The 21,235-nt window shown below is 44.1% G+C and overlaps 2 protein-coding genes across 5 annotated transcripts in view; both read right to left on the bottom strand.

Moving 5' to 3' along the window:
• Positions 1-2,435, bottom strand: part of DZIP1L (DAZ interacting zinc finger protein 1 like) — a 56,434-nt gene extending 53,999 nt beyond the window's left edge. For 2 of the 4 annotated variants that reach the window (XM_027545314.1, XM_027545322.1), the window contains exon 1: positions 2,079-2,435. The gene's annotated coding sequence lies outside the window, so the exon portion shown is untranslated. The remainder of the gene's footprint in view (positions 1-2,078) is intronic. The other 2 variants (XM_027545316.1, XM_027545328.1) reach the window with 1 other exon arrangement.
• Positions 2,436-5,679: 3,244 nt separating this feature from the next.
• A4GNT (alpha-1,4-N-acetylglucosaminyltransferase) lies at positions 5,680-14,246 on the bottom strand. The gene is made up of 2 exons (XM_027552603.1): positions 13,836-14,246; positions 5,680-10,202 (listed from the first exon to the last, which is right to left on the bottom strand). The coding sequence occupies exons 1-2, from the start codon at positions 14,244-14,246 to the stop codon at positions 9,588-9,590; spliced, it is 1,026 nt and encodes a 341-aa protein (XP_027408404.1). The 3' UTR covers positions 5,680-9,587.
• Positions 14,247-21,235: the final 6,989 nt, after the last annotated feature.

Here is a 21,235-nt window from a genome sequence, read left to right as displayed (position 1 = left end):
AACCTCTCGACAATTTTTTTTTTTTTTAAAGAATGCTGTCAAGCCAAGAGGAGCATTTGGAGGAGCCAAGCTTCCAAGGCAACTGCCAGGCAATCATTTACAAGCCTGCCCTGACTACCAGCTAACTTGGCAGTGCAGGCCCCGGGGAACTCAGGTGTGTCATTAGCACTAATTGTTCTGGCTGCCAAGGAAACCCTGGCAGAGTTTGCAAACAGGCTGTGCACACATGGTAGGCAAGGGAGCACTAGAGACCCCAATGGAGACAGGAGTGACCCAGGAGCACTTTTGGAGCACTACCATTACAGACCTTGTTCTGCCTTGCTCTTTGTTTCTGCTTTTTTCTAAAACAAGGAGACTTCCCTCCCCTTTTCAGTCTTTCTTGCCCATTATGTAGCAAGAGAGAGATCCACTCGACCAGGCACACAGCTCTCCCTTTATAGAACATCTCCAATTTTTAAGAGACGATTCCTTGTTTTGGTTAAAGCTTATTTTAAGTTTGCCACAAAAGAATTGTCTTTAAAATAAAAATGGGATGGGACTTCCATGGAGATCCAGTGGTTAAGAGACTGCACTTCCACTGCAGTAAACATGTGTTCGATCCCTCGTCAGGGAACTAAGAGCCCGAATGCTGTGCAGCTCTGTCAAAAAATAGAAATAAATAAATAAAGTAAAATATAAAATAAAAATGGGAGATAAGGATTTGATTGACATCTCTTCGAAGTATTTTAGACATGACTACATACTGATAAGATCTATCTCTCCAGGTGCAAAACCGTCAAAAACCAACACAACTTTTCACATCTAAAAGAACAACAGTTTAGAACATACTGGGCTTCCCTGGCGGCTCAGATGGTAAAGAATCTGCCTGCAATGTAGGAGACCCAGGTTCGATCCCTCAGTCAGGAAGATCCTCTGGAGAGGCGCGTGGCAATCCATTCCAGTATTCTTGCCTGGAGAATTCCATGAACAGAGGAACCTGGCGGGCTACAGTCCATGCGGTCGAAAAGAGTCGGACATGACTGAGCAACCTTTTTCTTCTTTCCTAGAACATACTGGTGTTTTTCTTCTCCATGGAGAAGCCATTGCTTCTCAGTAGAGTTTTTCCAACTTCAGATCCTGGGACACCAGATCCCCTTCAAATCCTCCCTAGAGGTAGGAGGTCCAGTGACAGATGGCATGCAAGCGGTTAGCCTGCTGATCAGGACTGGCCCTCCCTGCAAGGGGCCCACAAGGAGGGCCCATCAAATTACTTCCTTCCCTCTTTCTGTCAGTTTCAGCTGAGCAACCAAGAAGTTGGACCAAACTTCAGTTCCCTGGCAGAACCCAGTTATGCTGCACAAGTGAATTCAGGTTTCTGTTTCCACCTAAAGCAAATAGCTTCATGTGACCATCTTATCAAGTTGGATGGTATCCAAAAAGATTTCCACGTGAGGGAAACGTCTCCAGAGCATTGGTGCTGACAGAGACGACGGAATACCTCTTATCAGTCACTTGACTGCAGAACCGGCCTTCTCTAGGTGGGGTTGTCCTCACAGGCCAGTTCTCAGCCCCAGGAGGAGGTGTGAGAAACTGAGGCAAAGGAAAGAAAGACCACCCACCCAGTCTGCCTCTGTGGGAGGCCGGTCAGAGCACCGCCCACTCATCAGGCCTCTCTTCAAAGTCTGGTTAGAAACGTTACAAGAGACCCTGCAGGGGCAGGGCCTTAAGGAACAGACCTGGATAACTCCTTCCCAGGTCCCGGACCCCCTCCTCTGACGGGCCTCCTGGACACTTGTCAGGTACTAAGCGAGTTCCCCTGGGCTTTTATCTGCAGCCACCCCAAACGAAAAACATGGTTGCTGCCTCCTCCTACACTCCAGCCTCGGGAAGCAAGGCGGAGGAACCAGAGATGCTAATCCGTCTGTTTTTACATCACCTCATTACTAGAAGATCCCCCTTTACCTACAGAACGCAAAGCAGCAACCCCACCCCCACGCCAATCATTTTACTTTTTCCCAAAAGTGAAAATCCGAGGCCGTCCTCCCAGGGAAGCCCAGTCCTGCGGGTTCAGTCATTCCTTCTACCCCGCCCTCGAGTACCTCGGTCCGGAGTGGGCCAGGCACCGGGGATGGGGAAGCCGCCGGGCGCAAGGGGCGGTGGGTCCGGAGGCAGAGCTCCCCGCCGGACCCCGCTGGGCGTCGGAGGCGCTGCTGTTGAGCCTACTGCGACCGAGGCTAGCGTCTTGGACTGCACGCCGCTCCCGCTCGGGCCAAATTCCTGGCATAGTTTTCCCACGCGGTCCGGCTCACCTGGGGGTCCCCGGAACCCAGGCAGTGGGCAGAGGTCGCGAAAGAGCGGCTCCGCCCCTCCGCCCCGGCCCTGCCTCCCGACTCGCTCCACCGCCCTGGACGGAGGCTGTTCCCGGAATCCTCGCCGCCGCGCCGGCCTGGGATGCTTCCTCCGCTCCCCGGCCCCCCCACCCCCACCCCGCGCGGCAGCTCGGGCTCTGAACGGCACGGGGCAGAGCCGCCCGGCCACCTGCTGCCAACCTGTGGGACCGGGGGCACAGAAAAACCTCTGGGCGCCCGCAGCTGGAGGCTGGGGTCTCCGCTGCCTCCTGCTCCCGCGAGAGCCACCCCACCCGACCCCAAGGAGGGGCGGAGCCTCTCCCCAGTCCCTCCGGGACAAGCTATTTTTAGGTCCGTTACGGAAGCGGGAAGGAGGGAATGCCACGTTTAATCCTTCAGGAAAATCCAGGATCCTAGTGAGTGGCTCCCAGGCCTTGCTGAGAAGCAGGGACTCTCTCCCGTCTACACACACACACACACACACACACACACACACACACACACACACACCCCCCCTACACCCAATCCAGGATCCTAGTGAGTGGCTCCCAGGCCTTGCTGAGAAGCAGGGACTCTCTCCCGTCTACACACACACACACACACACACACACACACACACACACACACACACACACACACTCGCCTGACCTGCTGAATGCTGGGGTCCACCAGTACCAAAGTAAAGGGACCTTCTTGTTTTCTGATGGAGGAGGAAATGGCAGTCCACTCCAGTATTCTTGGCTGGAGAATCCCATGGACAGAGGAGCCTGGGAAGGGGGCTGCAGTCCATGGGGTCGCAAAGAGTCGGACACGACTGAAGCGACTTGGCACGCACGCAGCCACTTGGTTTCTGATCCGAACCCATGCTAGTCCTTTGAGTAAATCCCAGGTCTGTTCAGATGGCCACCACTTTCCCCGCAACCCCCATCCATCTGGTCAGCCCCGGGAATCCAGTTGGGAAATCCAGGACCATAAAAAGCTCTTTTTGGGTAACGGTCTTTGACACCTTCCTATAGCCATTTGTTGTTTTACTGAGACTCGGATTTCTGAGTTTGTTCCCCCCCCCCCCCCCTTTAAGCCTTCTTCCCACCCCAGCTACTAAGCTGTATGAGGGGATATTCAAAACAAAACTGCATGGAGAAAAGTATTGGCAATAATGTGGAGAAATTAGAACCCCTGTACACTGCTGTGAAAGTGTAAAGTGGCATAGCCATTGTGGAAAAGAAAATGATGACTTCTCAAAAAATTAAACACGGAGTTACCATACGATTCAGCAATTCTACTTCTGTGTATATACACTAAAGAATTAAAAGCAGAGACTCAAAAAGATATTTGTACACCCATGTTCATAAAAACATTATTCACAATAGCTAAAAGGTGGAAATAACCGGAGTGTCCATTAACGAACAGAAAACAAAATGTTATATATACATTCATATATGCACACACACACATATATATAAGTCCTTAAAAAGGAATGAAATTCTGATACATGCTAACACGAGTGAATCATGAAAACATTATGCTAAATGAAATGTCAGGCACAAAAGGACATAGATGATATGATTCCATTTATATAATGTACCTAGAATAGTCAAATTCATAGAAACAGAAAGTAGTATGGTGATTGCCAGGGCTAGGGGAAGGAAGGAATGGAAATTATTGTCTAATGGATACAACAGTCCACAGTTGGAGTGCCCTCTGCCGTCAACTGCTGGCATCACACTTTGGAAGCCAGCTGGGTTCCAGATCCCAATTTTTGAAAGGGCTTCTGGTGTGTGGGGGACAGGTCTCCCAGGGCTGGGCTGCTGACCATTGATGGTCCCAGCAGTGATTTGAGGTCAAAGGTGTACTGTTGGGTTCTCACTGTATCAATGTATATAGACAGGCATATAGTTAGAAGGACATTTTACATAAAAATCTGGTTTACTAGTTTCTTCTTGAAAAATTTGAGAATCTGGCACCAAAAAGCCTGCACTCACATATCAAGAACTGGCTGGAACTGAGGGGGAACCTCTTACCTACTCTCTAACCCATTCCCTGAAAAAGATTACTTTGAAGAAGTCTGTGCACTTAGAGAAAAACCTCTTTTCTCAGGAAAACTCTCTCCTCTATTGCAGAATGAGATGCAGGATCAGTTTAACCAGGACCCACTCTCTGAGTCTAGAAACAAACACTAGTTGGGGCGGGCTGAGACAGATTGAAAAAAAAAGTGCAACAAAATAATAAAATGTTTGTGTCCATGATATACAAAGACCAGTTAAAAATCAATAAGAAATAGAAAAGCAATCCCATAGAAAAGTGAACAAAAGATTAGGCAAGTCATAGAATAAGAAAACATACCAGTTAAACATATGAAACTCAACTTCACCAAAAGTAAAATAACTAGATACATTTTTAAACAATCATATTGGCTAAAATTAAGTAGAATGTTGGCACTGGTGAAGGATGGGGAAATGAGAAATTTCAAACAGCCTTTTTGAAAACAATTTGACAGCACATACCAAATTTTAAAGTCTTAAAAATGTGGTAATCAGAACTACAGTACCATTTGTATGATTAAAATTAGAATCATCTTAAATGTCCACCAGTTGGGTTTTAAGTAAATAGATTATGATATATCCTACAATAAAACACTCTGCAGCCCTTATGAAGAATATATTTTGTTAATGAAAAAAGGTGTCCAAGACATATGCAGTGTTAAATTAAAAAACAACTAACATAATACTATGTATTATATGAATCCATTTATGTTTTTTAATTATACATATAAGAAATTCAGGGGTGATATTCAAAATATTTAACCATTATGCTCACACAGTCATTAGCCCTCTGGGGCAAGTCTTCACACGTTAGTTGCTGCATCATGGAGATCCTGGAGAGAAGAGTTAGGGCAGATAAGCTGATAGTGGGGGATACTGGGAAGACTATGGCCAAAACTACTTACAAATAGCATGGACATATATTCAGAGAAAAGTGAGAGACATACCAAACTTGACAGTAGTACAAGAGGGACTTTCATCTTTTATTCCATGCAATCTTATCATTTGAAATTCTAAGAATGAGTGTCAGGTTTGAAAAAAGAAAAGTTAACATGGGGGAAACACTGCTGCTGCTGCTGCTAAGTCGCTTCAGTTGTGTCCAACTCTGTGCAACCCCATAGATGGCAGCCCACCAGGCTCCCCCGTCCCTGGGATTCTCCAGCCAAGAACACTGGAATGGGTTGCCATTTCCTTCTCCACCGCATGAAAGTGAAAAGTGAAAGTGAAGTTGCTCAGTCGTGTCCGAACCTCAGCGACCCCATGCACTGCAGCCTTCCAGGCTCCTCCGTCCATAGGATTTTCCAGGCAAGAGCACTGGAGTGGGGTGCCATTGCCTTCGCATGACCTAATTTCAAACTGTATCATGATGTAAACGTGTGGCATATGTTCACCAAAGGCCAGAAGGAACCCAGGGTCATCTGGAATCCACATTTCTGATGGCTCATTACTCTTTTTATTTTGCCCAGTACCCTCCTCACCACTATGTTTTCTTTCCAGCTTTATTGAGAAGTAATTGTTATTTATCACTCTATAAGTTTCAGGTATACAGCATGGTTTACATATATTGTGAAATGACAACCACAGTGGTTTCAACTAAAATCCGTCTTCTCATATAGATACAATAAAAAGAAAAAAGGAAACAATGTTTCTCCTTGTGATGCAAACTCCAGTATTTACTCTCTTAACATCTTTCCTGTGTTTTACACAGCAGTGTTAGCTGTAATCATCACGTTGTACGTTACATCTCTAGTACTTATTTTTTAATTACATACCTTTTAGTCTATGCATTTTTCCCATCGCTGCCAAGTTTTGAAATATTCTTTTCCACTAAACAAACTGCATTTATTAAGTAATACATTATTAATTTCTGCCTGACGTGTTATCAATCAAAAACATCTTGCTGCCAGGTAAAACTCTCTATAACCGTCGAATTATCAGTATTGCTACAGTGAATTCATATAATCACAGCCCAGCATAAAGAAATGTAACATTCAGCTTGACCTATTTGATCCCATCATATAAAACAGTTCATATATTTTTGAAATATTGAAAATATTTCTAATCAAACTTTTCAAAACCCTAGTGATTGGGAACATTAGTCATGCATTTGCCATGCATTCTCCAGATGCGGAAATTAGGTTCAGTGTGTGACCCTGCTCCACCCTCAAACGGCTAGTGCTAGGAGACACGCCTATGGAGACACGCAGGTGAGCTGAAACCCAGCAGGGACTTTGGGGACACTGGTCAGAGGACCGCCACAGTGAGTAGCAGCAAGTCTCAAAGTCTCACTCTAGCATCAGACTGGACCTAAGAATCCAGAGCAGTTAGCTGGGAATAAACAAAGCTAGGGCAGGAGACATGACTTGTGATTATTTTTTAGCAGGACAGTCAGAGCAGTGATTCTCAAAGAGGGAAATATCAGAATGAAAGGGGATGGGTAGATGTAGTTTGAAAAGCATCATCACTTCATATCTGGAGAAAAACATAAATTTATGCTTTCCTTAAAAGCAAACTATCAAAACAATTTTCTAGAAAATCTTGATTGATGACTATTTGTGGAAGAAATATTAATTCTCATACCTCCTAGGAAGAGGAAGTAAATTTTTATGTGACTGTAGAAGGGGAAGCTGTTTTTAAAATTTGAGTGAGTGATTTGCTTTTTTAAGACAACTGGAGTAGAAAAGGGAATAGCAGGCACCCTAAGGAGCAGAGGAGACTATCCCAGAGGGGATATGGCCAGTCATTAGATTTAAGTACTGGGGACCTCCAATGGACTGAATGTGATCCCCCCAAAATTCATATGTTGAAATCCTACTACCTCAAAGTGATCATATTAGGAAGTGGGACCTTTGGGAGGTAATTGGGTCATGAGGGCAGAACACTCATGGATGGGATTAGTTCCCTTATAAAAGGGACCCCAGAGATCTCGCTTGCCTCTTTCCACCATGCGAGGATTTAACAAGAAATCTGCTATCTGCCACTTGGAAGAGGATCTTTAATAGAGCTCAGCCACGCTGGCACCCTGATCTTGGGCTTCCCAGCATCCAGAACTGTGACAAATACATTTGTGTTGTTTAACCACTCCGTCTATAGTACTTTGTTATTGCAGTCCAAGCTGACTTAGGACCTTGTCTGCTTGATCCAGCTGAATCTTCAGCATCTACATCAGTGCTTGGCACACAGAGAGACAGAATTAATATTACTGACTGAATGCTTTAATGAGTATCAAATTAAAGGGTAGGAATCAAGCCTCTTTTTTCCCCAGCCAATTCTCTAACACAGCTGTCCTCAACCTATATGTCACCAAGGACAGATTTTATGGAAGACGATTCTTCCTTGAACCAGGGGTTGGGGGGAGGGGGATGGTTTCAGAAGATTCAAGTGTACTTCAATCTAATTTCACCAATGATTTGACAGGAGATACCTGTCCACAGCCCAGAGTTTGGGGACCCCTGCTCTATCAGATTCTGTAATTAATTTTACAGAAGTAAATTTAATGCTCTATCGGACTCTATAATTAATCTTACAGAAGTAAATTTAACATGTAGTAAAACTGTCAGCCACCTATCATAACACCCACTTTTCTTCCTCCTTAAATGTCCCAGCCTCTCTTGCAGCTACATACTGGTCACTGAGATGTAAGGTTAAATGTTATATGGTAAGTTGCAGGAAGCATTTATAAAATAAGGAAAGTGCACCTTTCCTCTTTCCTTCATCCTGCTGCCTGAAACGCAGAAATGATGGGCTGGAGACCATATGAACCATGGGCTGTGGATGCTAAGGATGGTAAGCAGAAAGATCCAAGAAGCCAGGGTCCCTGATGACTGCAGTGACCATACCCACCCTGATCTGCCTACCTTCAGACTACTTTTACATGAGAGACAAACTTCTATATTTTATATACCAATGGTCTTCGGGATTTCTATTGTAGACACAGTCCACCCATCCCAACTGACAAGCGGGGCCTGCAATTCCGCCACTGCCTGCAGGGAGCAGTAAGCGGGGGCTCGCGAGAGGTTTCATCTCGCTCTGTTGCGGAGCTCAGCCTCCTTCAGCACCAGTACGGGTTTCACTTCCACATACCACAGGTCAGCGCTGTCAGTGCTCGGTCTTCTGAGGACCTGATGAGGTTTCAATTTGAGGACAACATGACACTGTGTCCATGCAGATAGGAACAGTTTTCTCAGGACACGCCCCAGGAGGTCCCATGGGGAGAAAACGGTGAGGGAAAAGTGAAGTGAGGGAAGGAGGGGAGAAACTTCTTGTGAGCAACTGACTGCTGGGAGTTGAAGGTTGGTGGTGGTTGGGGGGAGTCCATCTTCAGAGGACCCAGGAAAGGAAGATCTTGACATGGAAAAGTGTAGGTTTCTAGCCCGTGGTATGTGCAATGTATACTGTGTCCAGTGTCATTCTTTAGTATGGAGTCTAGTTTTCCTTTCATTGTTTACTGAGGGGATTGCACTTGCCCGGCTGTATGTTCTTGACCCTTTGGCTATAAATAAACTGACCACATCCATGTAGGTTTATTTCTGGGCTCTCTATTCTGGTCCTCTGGCCTGTGGGTCTGTCTTTGACCTCACAATTGTTCTGGTTACTGCAGCTTCGAAATACAGTTTGAAGTCAAGGAGCAAGATACCTCCAACCTGTTCTCCTTTTTGAGGATAGCTTTGGCTATTCCTGGTCCTTTGTTGTTCCACATAAATATCAGGATTCTTTGCTCTATTTCTGAAAAAAATGCCACTGGAATTTTGGTATAAACTGCTTTCAGTGTGCACATTGCTTTGGGTAGAATGGACATTTTAACAATATTCATCCTTCATGAGCATATGATATCTTTCTGTTTCATTGTATCTTCTTCAGTTTCTTCATCAGTGTCCTAAAGTTTTCAATATGCAGGCCTTTCACATCCTTGGTTAAATTTATTCCTAGGTGTTTTGTTCTTTTTGATGCAAATGTAAATAGAATTGTTTTCTTTTTCTTTCTGATGGTTCATTATTAGTGGTTAGAAATGTAGCTAATTTTTGTGTATTGATTTTGTCGCCTTACTGAATTCATTTTTTAGTTCTAATGGTTTTTTGGTGAAACAACATGGAAAATTGTGACTGTAAGTGATATGTGGATGAGCCTCTGCACTCCAGGGAAGTGGAGATCAGGTGAAAACCTGGCACTCTAGGAAGTGGCTAAATCCGCAGTGTTGCACCAACAGCCCAGCATTGGCTTATTTGTTACCTGGACTCTGCTCCCTAGTCACTGACCCCTCTGGACCTTGAAGAAGGTCCCTGTAAGTCTTGGGACAGTGCTTACGGTAGAGATGTTCCACCAGTGTATTGCTTCCTCTGACCACAGCCTTCCCTTCCTGGTTCATGTGGTTCCACAGATGCAGGGCATAGGAATTGTTGAAGCTCGGTTCCGTATCCCAGACTTCATAGTAGCGCCGCCAGGCTCGAAAAGAGATGGGGTAAAATCTTTGGGGGTGTAGGAAGGAGAAGTTTAAACACTTGAGGTCACTCACCTCCTGGAAGTCTCTGAGTTTGCACCATACTCTCAAAAGCCTTGTCATCAATTCGGGACCCTGGTGGCCCCAAATATTTGGATTATAATTTTCCACAAAGTTTTCCATGCACTGCCACAGGAAAGGGTGGTGGGGGAGGAATCCAAACACCCCATTACTTGAGAACCGAGATTTCTGTGCAGCCAGAAAGTTGTCCTCAGGGATGGGTCTGATGGAGATGACATCTGTGTCCATGTAGACACCGCCATACTTCCAGATGAAGGCCAAGCGGGATGCATCTGAGCTGATATGCAGCCAGAATCTCTCGGTACTGCTGTTGATCTGCAGGAGCAGGTACAAATCAGCCCCCAGAAAGGGGAAAGGGGAGGCCTGGCACAGGTAGCTAAGGAGGAAGCAAGTCGACCTCCCAAAAATCTATTTGCCAAAAGCCCAATGTCGCAAATTTATCAAAATTACCTCCAACCCAAAAAAGTTGCCTTTAAGTGAAAAGTTTACAGCAGTAGTATCAATAGGAAGATTTTTAACAGCTTCTAAAGATTTCATGAAATCGTTTTTTTTATAAAAGCAGTAGAAAGATGAAACCCAGAAGGGATTTCATGAGTCGCTTTCAGCAGGATAGAAATTAACCACAAATATGAAACTGTGAAGAAAGAATTTTTTGTACATCCTAAAAATGCTGAGAACTGATAAAGGAAAAAATGAACTCTGAAACTATAGGACATATTAATATCTATGTTCTTTGAAAAGTTGGTAAAAGAATCTTAAAATCCATACCTTCGTCCACTGATTAATTCATTTAATAACATTCATCAAAGGCCTACTTACCATTCACACAGCTCTAAGCTGCTAAGGATACAAAAGTGAACAAATAGACAAAAATCTTTACTGGCAGAATATAGACAATAAACAAATAAATACATCATATGTTGGGTTTTCATAAGGCTTGGAAAGAAAGTCAGGCAAGGGGGTTATGAAGGGGACAGGATGGAGCACGATCTTCAGTTCAGACAGAACCCTGGATGAAGCGAATGGATGAACTATGTTGGTATCTCTGAGAGGAGGGTTCTAGGTAGAGGAAACAGTAAGTGCAAGGGCCCTGGGGCAGGAACACACTCATGGTGTATAGGAACAGGAAAACCGCAGTGCAGAGTAGTGAAAAGAGAGGGATAGGAAACAAGATCAGAGAAGGGGCAGGGCAGGAGTGAGGGCAGATGCTATGCTGGGGTAGAGACCGAAATGATTTGGAAGGTTTGGAAGAAAGGAGATTTGACCTGAATTAGTCTAAAAAGGGTCACCCTGGCTATGGTATGGAAAATAGATGGGGGCAGGAGCAAAGAGGCAAATTTGGAAGCTGTTGAAATAATCCAGGCAGGAGACGATGACCATGTAGACCAGGGTGACAATAAAGGAGATGACGGAAGTAGTCAGATTCTGAGCACATGGGAACGATAAAGCTGGTCAGGATTTGCTGATGAATTGGATATGGAGCTGGAGACCGAGGAGTCAAGGACAACTGAAAAATGCTAAAATGTGAGCAGAACAGAAAATGACTTTGAAATGAATAGAAATAAACCATTATAAATTAAATATCCGTGTTCCCAAGTGGAATGCTAAGATTTTGAATACAGAAAGCAAAATAGATTTTTCTAAATTTAAACATGTTGATTAAAAGATTAAACCATGACCCTTGGCTTTTGACAAAATAAACATTTTTTTAAAAAATTCTGCTCTAAAACCAAACAAAAGAAAGTCAGCTAAGACTGCCAAAATCCTCACCTGAACTATTAATAGCATTATATTGTATACAATTGCCAAAAATCTCATGCATAATAATAGCTAAAATTTATCAATAACTGTTATAATTTCTAATCTACACAAATCCTCAAAAATCATAGTACCTGGCTTCCCTGGTGGTCCAGTGGTTAGGAATCTGCCTGCCAGTGCAGGGGACATGGGTTTGATCCCTGGTATGGGAAGATCCCACATGTTGAGGAGCAACTAAGCCTGTGCCCATGTACGCCACTACTGAGCCCATGCACCCTGGAGCCCGTGCTCTACAGCTAGAGAAGCCACTGCCATGATATGCTGGCACACCACAACTAGAGAGCAGCCACCTGCTTGCTGCAACTAGAGAAAGCCCAAGCACAGCAACCAAGACCCATCCCAGCCAAATATAAAAAAAAAATAATAATAAATCTTATAGTACCTATATACTACGATTATTCCTGTTTTTCAAGTGAAAAATTGAAAGGAAGGAACAAGAAGTTCAATCCTTTGTCCAAGGTAAGAAAGGCAGAGGTTGGATTTTAACCCAGGCAGTCTAACTCTGGAGGCTCACTTATTTTCAGTAAAAATAACTGAAGTTGATTGTTAGTAAATTGGTGATTATTAATGAACAGACCCAGATATCAGAAGCCACACAGAACCAGGAGGAGGAAGCCTGCCTTGATGTGGACATTGGACTGACATCAAGGTAAAATAAAACTTTCCCTGGAGGTGAGCACCAGAAAGGGGAATCAGATTCTGGTTGCTCATTCCCTCCCCAAGTTCACAGTATTCATCTCTGGGCATCTTCAAGGGCTGCTGCTGCTAAGTCGCTTCAGTCGTGTCCGACTCTGTGCGACCCCATAGACAGCAGCCCACCAGGCTCCGCCATCCTTGGGATTCTCCAGGCAAGAACACTGGAGTGGGTTGCCATTTCCTTCTCCAATGCATGAAAGTGAAAGTGAAGTCACTCAGTCGTGTCCGACTCTTAGTGACCCCATGGACTGCAGCCTACCAGGCTCCACCGTCCATGGAATTTTCCAAGCAAGAGTACTGGAGTGGGGTGCCATTGCCTTCTCCTCTTCAAGGGCTACAGTTGCTCAAATCAGTGCAGTGAGTCCAGTGATCATCAGCAGGTGATGGCGCACTCAGTCATCCTTACAGCTGGCCTCCAGCTATCCTATGGTGGCTAACTGGGGCAGAAAATGCCACTGCCCAGCTCCCCCAAGATGCAAGCATGTCCCCCATCCAGGACACCCCACCCAGTCCCTAGGTGACTGAGAGAGGGTGTGGGACAGAAGTTTTCTCTTTTTTTATACAAATACTGTAGTAGATTGGATAACAGCCACTCAATGGTCCTAATTCCTGAAACCTACAATTACCTCCTTTAGAAAAAGGGTCTTTGCCGATGTGATTAACTTAAGGACCTTGAGCCGAGGAAATTAGCCTGGATTACCATGGGCCGTAAATGCCACCACAAGTGTCCTTTAAAGGGAAAGGTAAAGAGAGATTTCGCACAAAATTACAAAAGTCCTAAGAACCCCAGGAGTTTCTTGATCATCTCTCAATATTACACAATCCTATATAGCTGCACCCACCTGATCTTTCATGAATTATCTATTTAAATCATTTTCTAGTTCAATATTGCCTAATTTCCCCCCCTCAGGTGCAAAAAAAGTTTAACATAGATGGGTTTAAAACTGTCAGTGAAAAATGAGTGGTCTATACACCTAGAAAAGATACAGAAACTCATTCAATTAAGAGTAGTTTCAAGACATCCTAAGAAATAAAATGAAAGTAAAAGGCAGCAGGGTAGAGATAAGCTTAAATCAAGACTCTCCTGTTTCCTTGAATTGGGACTCAACACTATAGAAAGAAGACCAGGCAAGAGTCAAAAGATCTGGGTTCTTGCTTATCTTTGATACCCTGTCTCAGCCTATTTCTGAGCCCTTATCCTCAGTGTGAAAGTGAAGTCGCTCAGTCGTTGCGACCCCATGGACTGTAGCCTACGAGTCTCCTCCATCCATGGAATTCTCCAAGCAAGAGTACTGGAGTGGATTGTTATTCCTTCTCCAGGGGATCTTCCCCACCCATCTATCCTCAGTGTACCCATCTATAAAATGAGTAGGTTGGATCCAATTTCTATGGTCCCTCCCAACACTGGGATTCTGAGGTTCTCTAAACACTTACTTGAGTGTACCATGAAAACAACGGTGTGTCTTCAAACAGGCTTTTCATATCCAAAGGGAAGAGGAAAACGTTGTCAATTGCTGAGAGGAGGGAAAGGGCTGGGGAAGTGGAGTTTGGGGGCAGCTGCATGGAATTGTTGAGCCCTTTCATAAGTAACAGCACAGGCTGCTCGGGGTAAACCTTTGCAGCTGACTCCACAGCACAGGAGACCAGTGGGGTTGGCTCCATTCTCTCCGAGGTTTCTAGGAACACGATGCTGCGCCCACGACCCAGGAGAGCTTCCAGCCCCTGATGGGACTTGTAGGAAGGTAGGTAGCAGATGAGGCAGCTGGGTTTCAGGGTGAACTGGTAGAGGAAGCCACAGGCAAACAGCAGGGTGACCGACAGGGAGAACTGGAGCTTCGTCAGCATGTCCACCCCTCTGTCCTGGCCTGCTCCCTAAAATCAACACTATTCATTAAAAATTATATTCATAAAACTTGATAAGATATAGTACACAAGAAGATAATATATGAATATCACTTTCAAGCTTAGTTTTTTAATTGAAGTATAGTTGATTTATAATATCAGATTACTTTCAGGTGTACAGCAAAGTGATTCAGTATTTTTATAGATTATATGCCAATAAAAATATTACAACGTAATGACTATAATTCCCTTGCAAGACAATATATCCTTGTTGCTTATCAATTTTATATCTAGTGTGGTTCATATTTGTTAATCCCCTCCCCCGTCTCCCCACGACCCCTTCCTTCTACTCTTCGGTCACCACTAGTTTGTTTTCTCTCTCTTTGGGTCTGTTTTAGTGTTGCATGTGCATTCATTTATATTACTTTTTACATTCCCCATGTTAGTGATATCATACAGTATTTGTCTGATTTGTTTCACTAAGCATAATATTCTCTAGGTGCATTGACATTGCTGCAAATGGCAGAATTTCATTATTTTTATGGCTGAGTAATAATTCCATTGTGTGTGTATATATATATATATATCCATTCATTTATTGACCGGCACTTGGGTTGCTTCCATATCTTGCCTGCTGTAAATAGTACTGCTATGTACTTTGGGGTACATGTGTCTTTTCAAATTCATGGTTTTGTTTTCTTTGGCTATATACCAAGGAATAGAATTGCTAGATCATATGGTAATTCTGTTTTTAGTTTTTTGAGGAATCTGCATACTGTTTTCCATAGAGGCTGTACCAATTTACATTTCAACGGACCCTGCATGAGAGTTCTCTATTCTGTACCTCCTCACCAACATTTGTTATTTATAGACTTTTTGATGCTAGCCATTCTGACAGGTGTGAGGTGATATGTCTTTGTGGTTTTTGTTTGCATTTCTTTAATAATAATAAGCTTTGATTTTTAAAATTCTAAATAAAATGTGATCCAATCAAATCCAGCAATGTTCAAAAGAAAGGTGCATTGATTAGGTTTTACCTGAGAAATTTAAGGATGATTTGCAATAGGAAAATAATTAATTAGTAGGAAAACTATTAATGAAATGCATTCTTTTAACAGATTAAAAAAGAAAAACTGTATGATCATTTTAGCTCAATAGACGCTGACAACGAGATAAAATTTGATATCCATTTATGATTTTTTAAAAGCACAAGGAAACTTTCTTAAGCTGACAGTGTCTACCAGAACATATAGCAGTGATTGTGCTTAATATGAAGCATTTGAAACCTCCCCATTAAGACCAGGAATGTAGTATGGATGTCCATTATGAATGTTATTTTCCCCATCATTCTGCTAAGTCTAACCAATGCAATGAAACAAGATAAAAGAATTTCTACTATGAATATTAGAAAGGAAGAGACAAAAATATCACTAGTTGTAGAAAATATGATTGCCTACAGAGAAAATCCAAGACAACTTACCGAAAAACTAATAGAATTAAGAAGAAGCAAACTGAAGGTTAAATCACTTGCCAAGATTACACAGTTAGCAGACCCATGACTTTAACTTGGGTCTACCTGTCCCCAAAACCTAGGCTCTGAGCGGATACCTGCAGCACCTCCCTCTCCTTCAACATAAGCTCTAACTCCAGCCAACACCAGGAGAGCAGACATCTCATTCATTAGCAGTTAGTTTTTTGCTTTACATGTAACTCTTTCAAAAAATACAAATCCAATAAATCAGAGCTTACCTTCTAGCCAGAAACTTGTAGTTGGCCAATACCCGTGGCCTTAGCAGCAGCGACAAGTTTTTTCCTACTGCACTTTCTGATAAATGACCACCTAATCTTCAATTCAACAGTGCCAAGGGAAGTAAATCATTGGCAGAAGATTAATGCTAAACACCAGAACTTCCCAGGAAGCTCCTCCCTTTATTTACTAAGCTGCCCCAAAAACAGAGACTTGCAGATCAAGGGGTTCACATGATTTTTCAGGTGACCCACACACTAATCCTACCTGTTGGTGGGCCTGTCAGGGTGTTACAAGGCACCAATTTCACCTGGGGAAAACTGAATCCATAGTATAGTCTTGGAGCCAATAAAGTGTGCACCCAAGTAGTTTGGCCTCAGTCAAAATCATGGGCAGAGACTTGGGAAATTTCTTCAACACACAACCCTGTTTGTCCAAGCTCTGCAAACAAAAGGTTTTGTTAAAGGAAAAGAAAATCCACCTTCACAAATAGGTAAGTAGTGTACAAACCCCAAGGGCTCCCCACATGCCTCAGTGGTTAAGAATCTGCCTGCCAATGCAGGAGATGCAAGAAATGAGGGTGTGATCCCTGAGCCAGAAAGATCCCCTAAAGGAGGAAATGACAACCCACTCCAGTATTCTTGCCTAAAGAATCCCAAGGACAGAGGAGCCTGGTGGGCTATAGTCCATGGGGTTGCAAGAGTCATGATGAGCAACTGAGCTCACACATGCAAACCCCAGTAGTCCAAGGCCTGGTGATGTGGAACTAGAATTGATTCCCTGATTTCAGTTATGGTGGCTTCAGGAAGGGCTTCCCTGGTGGCTCAGATGGTAAAGAATCTGCCTGCAATGCAGGAGACAGTGGTTTGATCCCTGGGTTGGGAAGAACCTCGGGAGTAGGGCATGGCAACCCACTCCAGTATTCTTGCCTGGAGAATCCCCATGGACAGAGGAGCCTGGCAGGCTGCAGTCCATGGGGTCACAAAGAGAAAGGTGCCTTTGCCCAGAGGTCCCTGGGCTTCCTCTCAGTCTCATGAGGTCAGTGTCACCACCCTCCACTGATGTGGTAATCCCCACATTTCCCCAGACAGTGTGACTCTCCTGTGGTCTGCTCCCCATCACCCCTGAAAGGTGTAATTTTATGCGTTCTAAGTTGTTTCAGTCATGTCCAACTTGTTGTGACCCTATGGACTGTAGCCCACCAGGCTCCTCTGTCCATGAGGATTCTCCAGGTAAGAATTCTGGAGTGGGTTGCAATGCCCTCCTCCAGGGGATCTTCCCAACCCAGGGATTGAACCCACGTCTCTTATGTCTACCTACATTGGCAGGTGGGTTCTTTACCACTAGCACCACCTGGGAAGGCAAACAGGCACGTGTAGTAATCCTCTTTCGAGCTATCCTTTGCTCTATCTTCATCCAGAACCTTCTTTCAGCCATGAATAGGTATCCACTGGATGCTCTGGTATGGACAGAGAGGCTCCCTCCTAAGCAGACTTTGGATCCTGATATAGCAGCTCAAGGAAAGTAAAGCTGTCCCACTCATCGATGGTTTCTTGTTTTCTATTTGGTTGGCCAAAAAGTTCATTTGGGTTTTTCCATAACATCGTACAGAAAATGAATGAACTTTTATTCAACCCACTATGTGCCCAAGGCTCCCCAGGAGCAGTTCTTTGGGTCTCTACACACCCCTCTTCCTTTTGGAACTGAATTTCTTCTTTGGACCTTGTCAGGTCTAGGGTCAGAGTCCTTGGAATCTTTCCAAAGTTCCCTAGCCCTGGATAGACGGGTTGTTCCTTCCTCATGGAGGGGTGGAGGAAGCAGAGCTCCTGGTCCTCACTCTGGGGTAAAGAAAGGACTCCATTAGTGGGAGTGATGCATTCCTAGTGCCCACATTTCATGGGGATCATGAATCCTGGTGCCTTCTAGCTGTTTGCAAGATAGCCAACACCATCACACAAGTGGTTGAGGTGGAGAGCCTGGAAGTAGTTGGTGATCTTTGTCACAGTCACAGGGATGAAAGTGAGCATGAGTGATGCAGTTAAATCTTTTTTTTTCTCACTCAAGGAATTTTATTTAATATTGGAAAAGTGTAAACATCAATTCATTACACCTTTACAAGTCTAGTATTCTACTATCTATTCAGTTTCATTCAGTTCAGTCACTCAGTCATGTCCGACTCTGCGACCCCATGAATTGCAGCATGCCAGGCCTCCCTGTCCATCACCAACTCCCAGAGTTCACTCAAACTCATGTCCATTGAGTCGGTGATGCCATCCAGCCATCTCATCCTCTGTCATCCCCTTTTCCTCCTGCCCCCAATCCCACCCAGCATCAGAGTCTTTTCCAATGAGTCAACTCTTCACATGAGGTGGCCAAAGTACTGGAGTTTCAGCTTTAGCATCAGTCCTTCCAAAGAACACCCGGGACTGATCTCCTTTAGAATGGACTGGTTGGACCTCCTTGCAGTAAACCCATCTATTAGGCTCACATTTTATATATTTTTTAAATTTTTAATTGGAGGATAATAGTTTTACAATGTTGTGTTGGTTTCTCATGTACAGCAACATGAATCAGCTACAAGTATACATACATCCCCTTCCTCTTGAGCATCCCTTCCTCCCCTTTAGGTTATCACAGAGCACTGAGCTGAGCTCCCTTGTGCTGTACGACAGCGTCCCACTAGCTATCTATTTTACTCATGGTAGTGTATATATGCCAATGCTACTCTCTCAATTCATCCCACCCTCTCCTTCTCCAGCCTGTCTGTATCCACAACTCCATTCTCTACATCTGCGTCTGTATTCCTGCCCTGATGCAGGGAAACCTTCAGCACAAAACATAGGACCTGTCTGACCAGGGACCAAGTAGAGGGTATAACAGAAAGAGCACTGAGCTTGGAATCACGCCTCTACCCACTATAGGTCAAGGGGGCCAGGGCAAGTCTCCAAGCTGCCCAGAGCCTCTGCTCCTCTCTGCAGTGCTGATCTCAGGCCCATTGTGAAGACAGAAGGCTCTAAAAGCCAAAGAAGTGATTCCACCAAGGCTAAGAGGAGAAAAATAGAACACTAGTACTGTAGATGGCATGGATTCCCTGATGATAAACATTAAGTCGTTACTGTTTTCAGATGAATGAAATCTTCATACTTTCCAGTGAACAGTTAAGAAGGAAATTCTCAGCCCTGTGTGAGAATTGTTGAAATGGGTGCAGAGGCCAGCAGTCAGCCTCTGGTGCCTGGGGCCTTTTTAGCATCACAGCCTGATATCCTTGTAGAGTCTTTCCAAGGATGTCTCCTGTCATCTGAGCTGCTCTACCAGGAACATCCCCAGATTCTTCCAGCCTTCCCTCTCACGTTCAGAGCAGAACTGCCTTCCCTTCTGGCTGCTCCCATGTCTGCCTTCTCTGGCCTGTACCACACTAACTTTCTGTCTGTGCAGGTAGCTGCCACAGAGACAGCTTCTATCCTGAACTCCACAGACCCTTAGGGGCTCAAGGATGGGCTTCAGGAGACCCTAGATACTGACGCCACAGCTTCCATCAGTATCTTTACCCTGGATGCCACTTATCCACAGCTTCTCCTACCTATCACCTAAGGAATGTCCCTACTCTTTGACCCGCTCTGACATTAATTCTGTTTAAAATTCCTGAAGATGTCTTCACCATCCAATCTCAGGTCTTCTCCAACCAGCCAAACAATCCTTGGGAACCTCAATACAGATATCTGAGTAGAGATGGTCCCAGAGTTCTTTATCTTTACACAACAGTTGGATCTGAATGAACTGGTGACAGTCAATATGCATCCAGGTCTGTTTTGTCTCCTTTCCTAGAGTTTTGGCCTCCTGTAAGAGAGTTCTTACTTCCTACACTGTAATGTAAGCCAGACTTGGTCAATCCAGTGGATCATGGAGCCTACGTAATTGTTGCTCTGTGATGAGACCATAGGACATGTGGATTGGTGTAGCCTCAAATGGGGCTTCCCTAGTGGCTCAGATGGTACAGAATCAGCCAACAATGCAGGAAACCTGGGTTCAAACCCCGGGTTGGGAGGACACCCTGGAGAAGGGAATGGCTACCCACTCCAGTATTCTTGGAGCTTCCAAGATAGCTCAGACGGTAAAGAATCTGCCTGCAATAAGCTAACAGAATGGGTAGAAACTCTGAATCAATGTTCTTTTTATTTTACAAGGCTGTTCTTTGGATGCTTGAAGCTAGTGCAAAGAAAAGGGAGTACAGGGAAGAAAATCAAAGAAGAGCCTAGCTTTCCCCCACTTGTTGGCCTTACAGATAACCTCTGATCACCTCAATTGGAAATAGTTTGGTGTTTGGATCTGAACTACCTCTGTTGTAAAAGATCCACTGTGTCAAGAAGGAAACATTAAAGGAATTTTTAAACAATAAATGTTTGTTGAGTGCAATTACACATGAAAAGCCTACCTCTTAATTCTGTAGTTTCTTTGAACTCTGATTTACTGCGAGAAGGAAATATTCAAGCCAACAATACGTGTCCTGTTTTCTCTGGAGCTGTTGAAACCCCAGTTCCTGTTTCTAACATATGTGTCAGACCAGTGGGACTGATAAACTTGTTAAACCATTTAGCTATTAGCAGGGCAAAACCAATACACAGAGTGATATCTTATCAACCTTGCCAATTCCTTTCACCACTCTTCTGAAGCTGAAACTGGCTGGTGTGTTGGTTTTCCATGACTGGAGAGCAGATCGCTGGACAGAGGCAGTTCACTGCTGCAGACTGAGAAAGAATCCACAGCCTAACCCTTGGCACACTGAGGAGTGATATTGTCAACATCAAATCTTGAAAAAATTTTTTGTTACTAAAAATCAGTGAGTTCATGCCAGAGTAAAATCTCCTTTTCCCATGGCAATAATTTAAACTATTCTGCATTTCCAAGAAAAATGCTTCTAACCTCGTGTTTCTGGAGATAATAATTTTTTTCTCAACACAGCCATACTAGTCAAACATGCTCCTGTTGACAAAACCTTATATAGCTACCAAGAATGTGCTTCTGGATTTATCCTGGAAATTACTCTATTCACACATGTAATTTCCCCCCTTTTTAAATTTACTTGCAGCTAAAAGAAGGGGTGGGGAATAAGGGCAGGGATACAAGGGGAAATAATCGTTCTCCATAAATCAGCTGTGCCACAGACGCCACTCTTCCAGGATAGAGAACAGGATCTGCAATAAGCCCACAAAAGTCAGTGGAACCAGCCTGATCCTGGCAGGTTGTT

The sequence above is a fragment of the Bos indicus x Bos taurus genome, chromosome 1 (genome assembly GCF_003369695.1).
Source record: "Bos indicus x Bos taurus breed Angus x Brahman F1 hybrid chromosome 1, Bos_hybrid_MaternalHap_v2.0, whole genome shotgun sequence".
Taxonomy (NCBI): Eukaryota; Metazoa; Chordata; class Mammalia; order Artiodactyla; family Bovidae; genus Bos; species Bos indicus x Bos taurus.
Note: the sequence above shows the minus strand (reverse complement) of the source record. Positions and strands in the feature narration are given on the sequence as shown.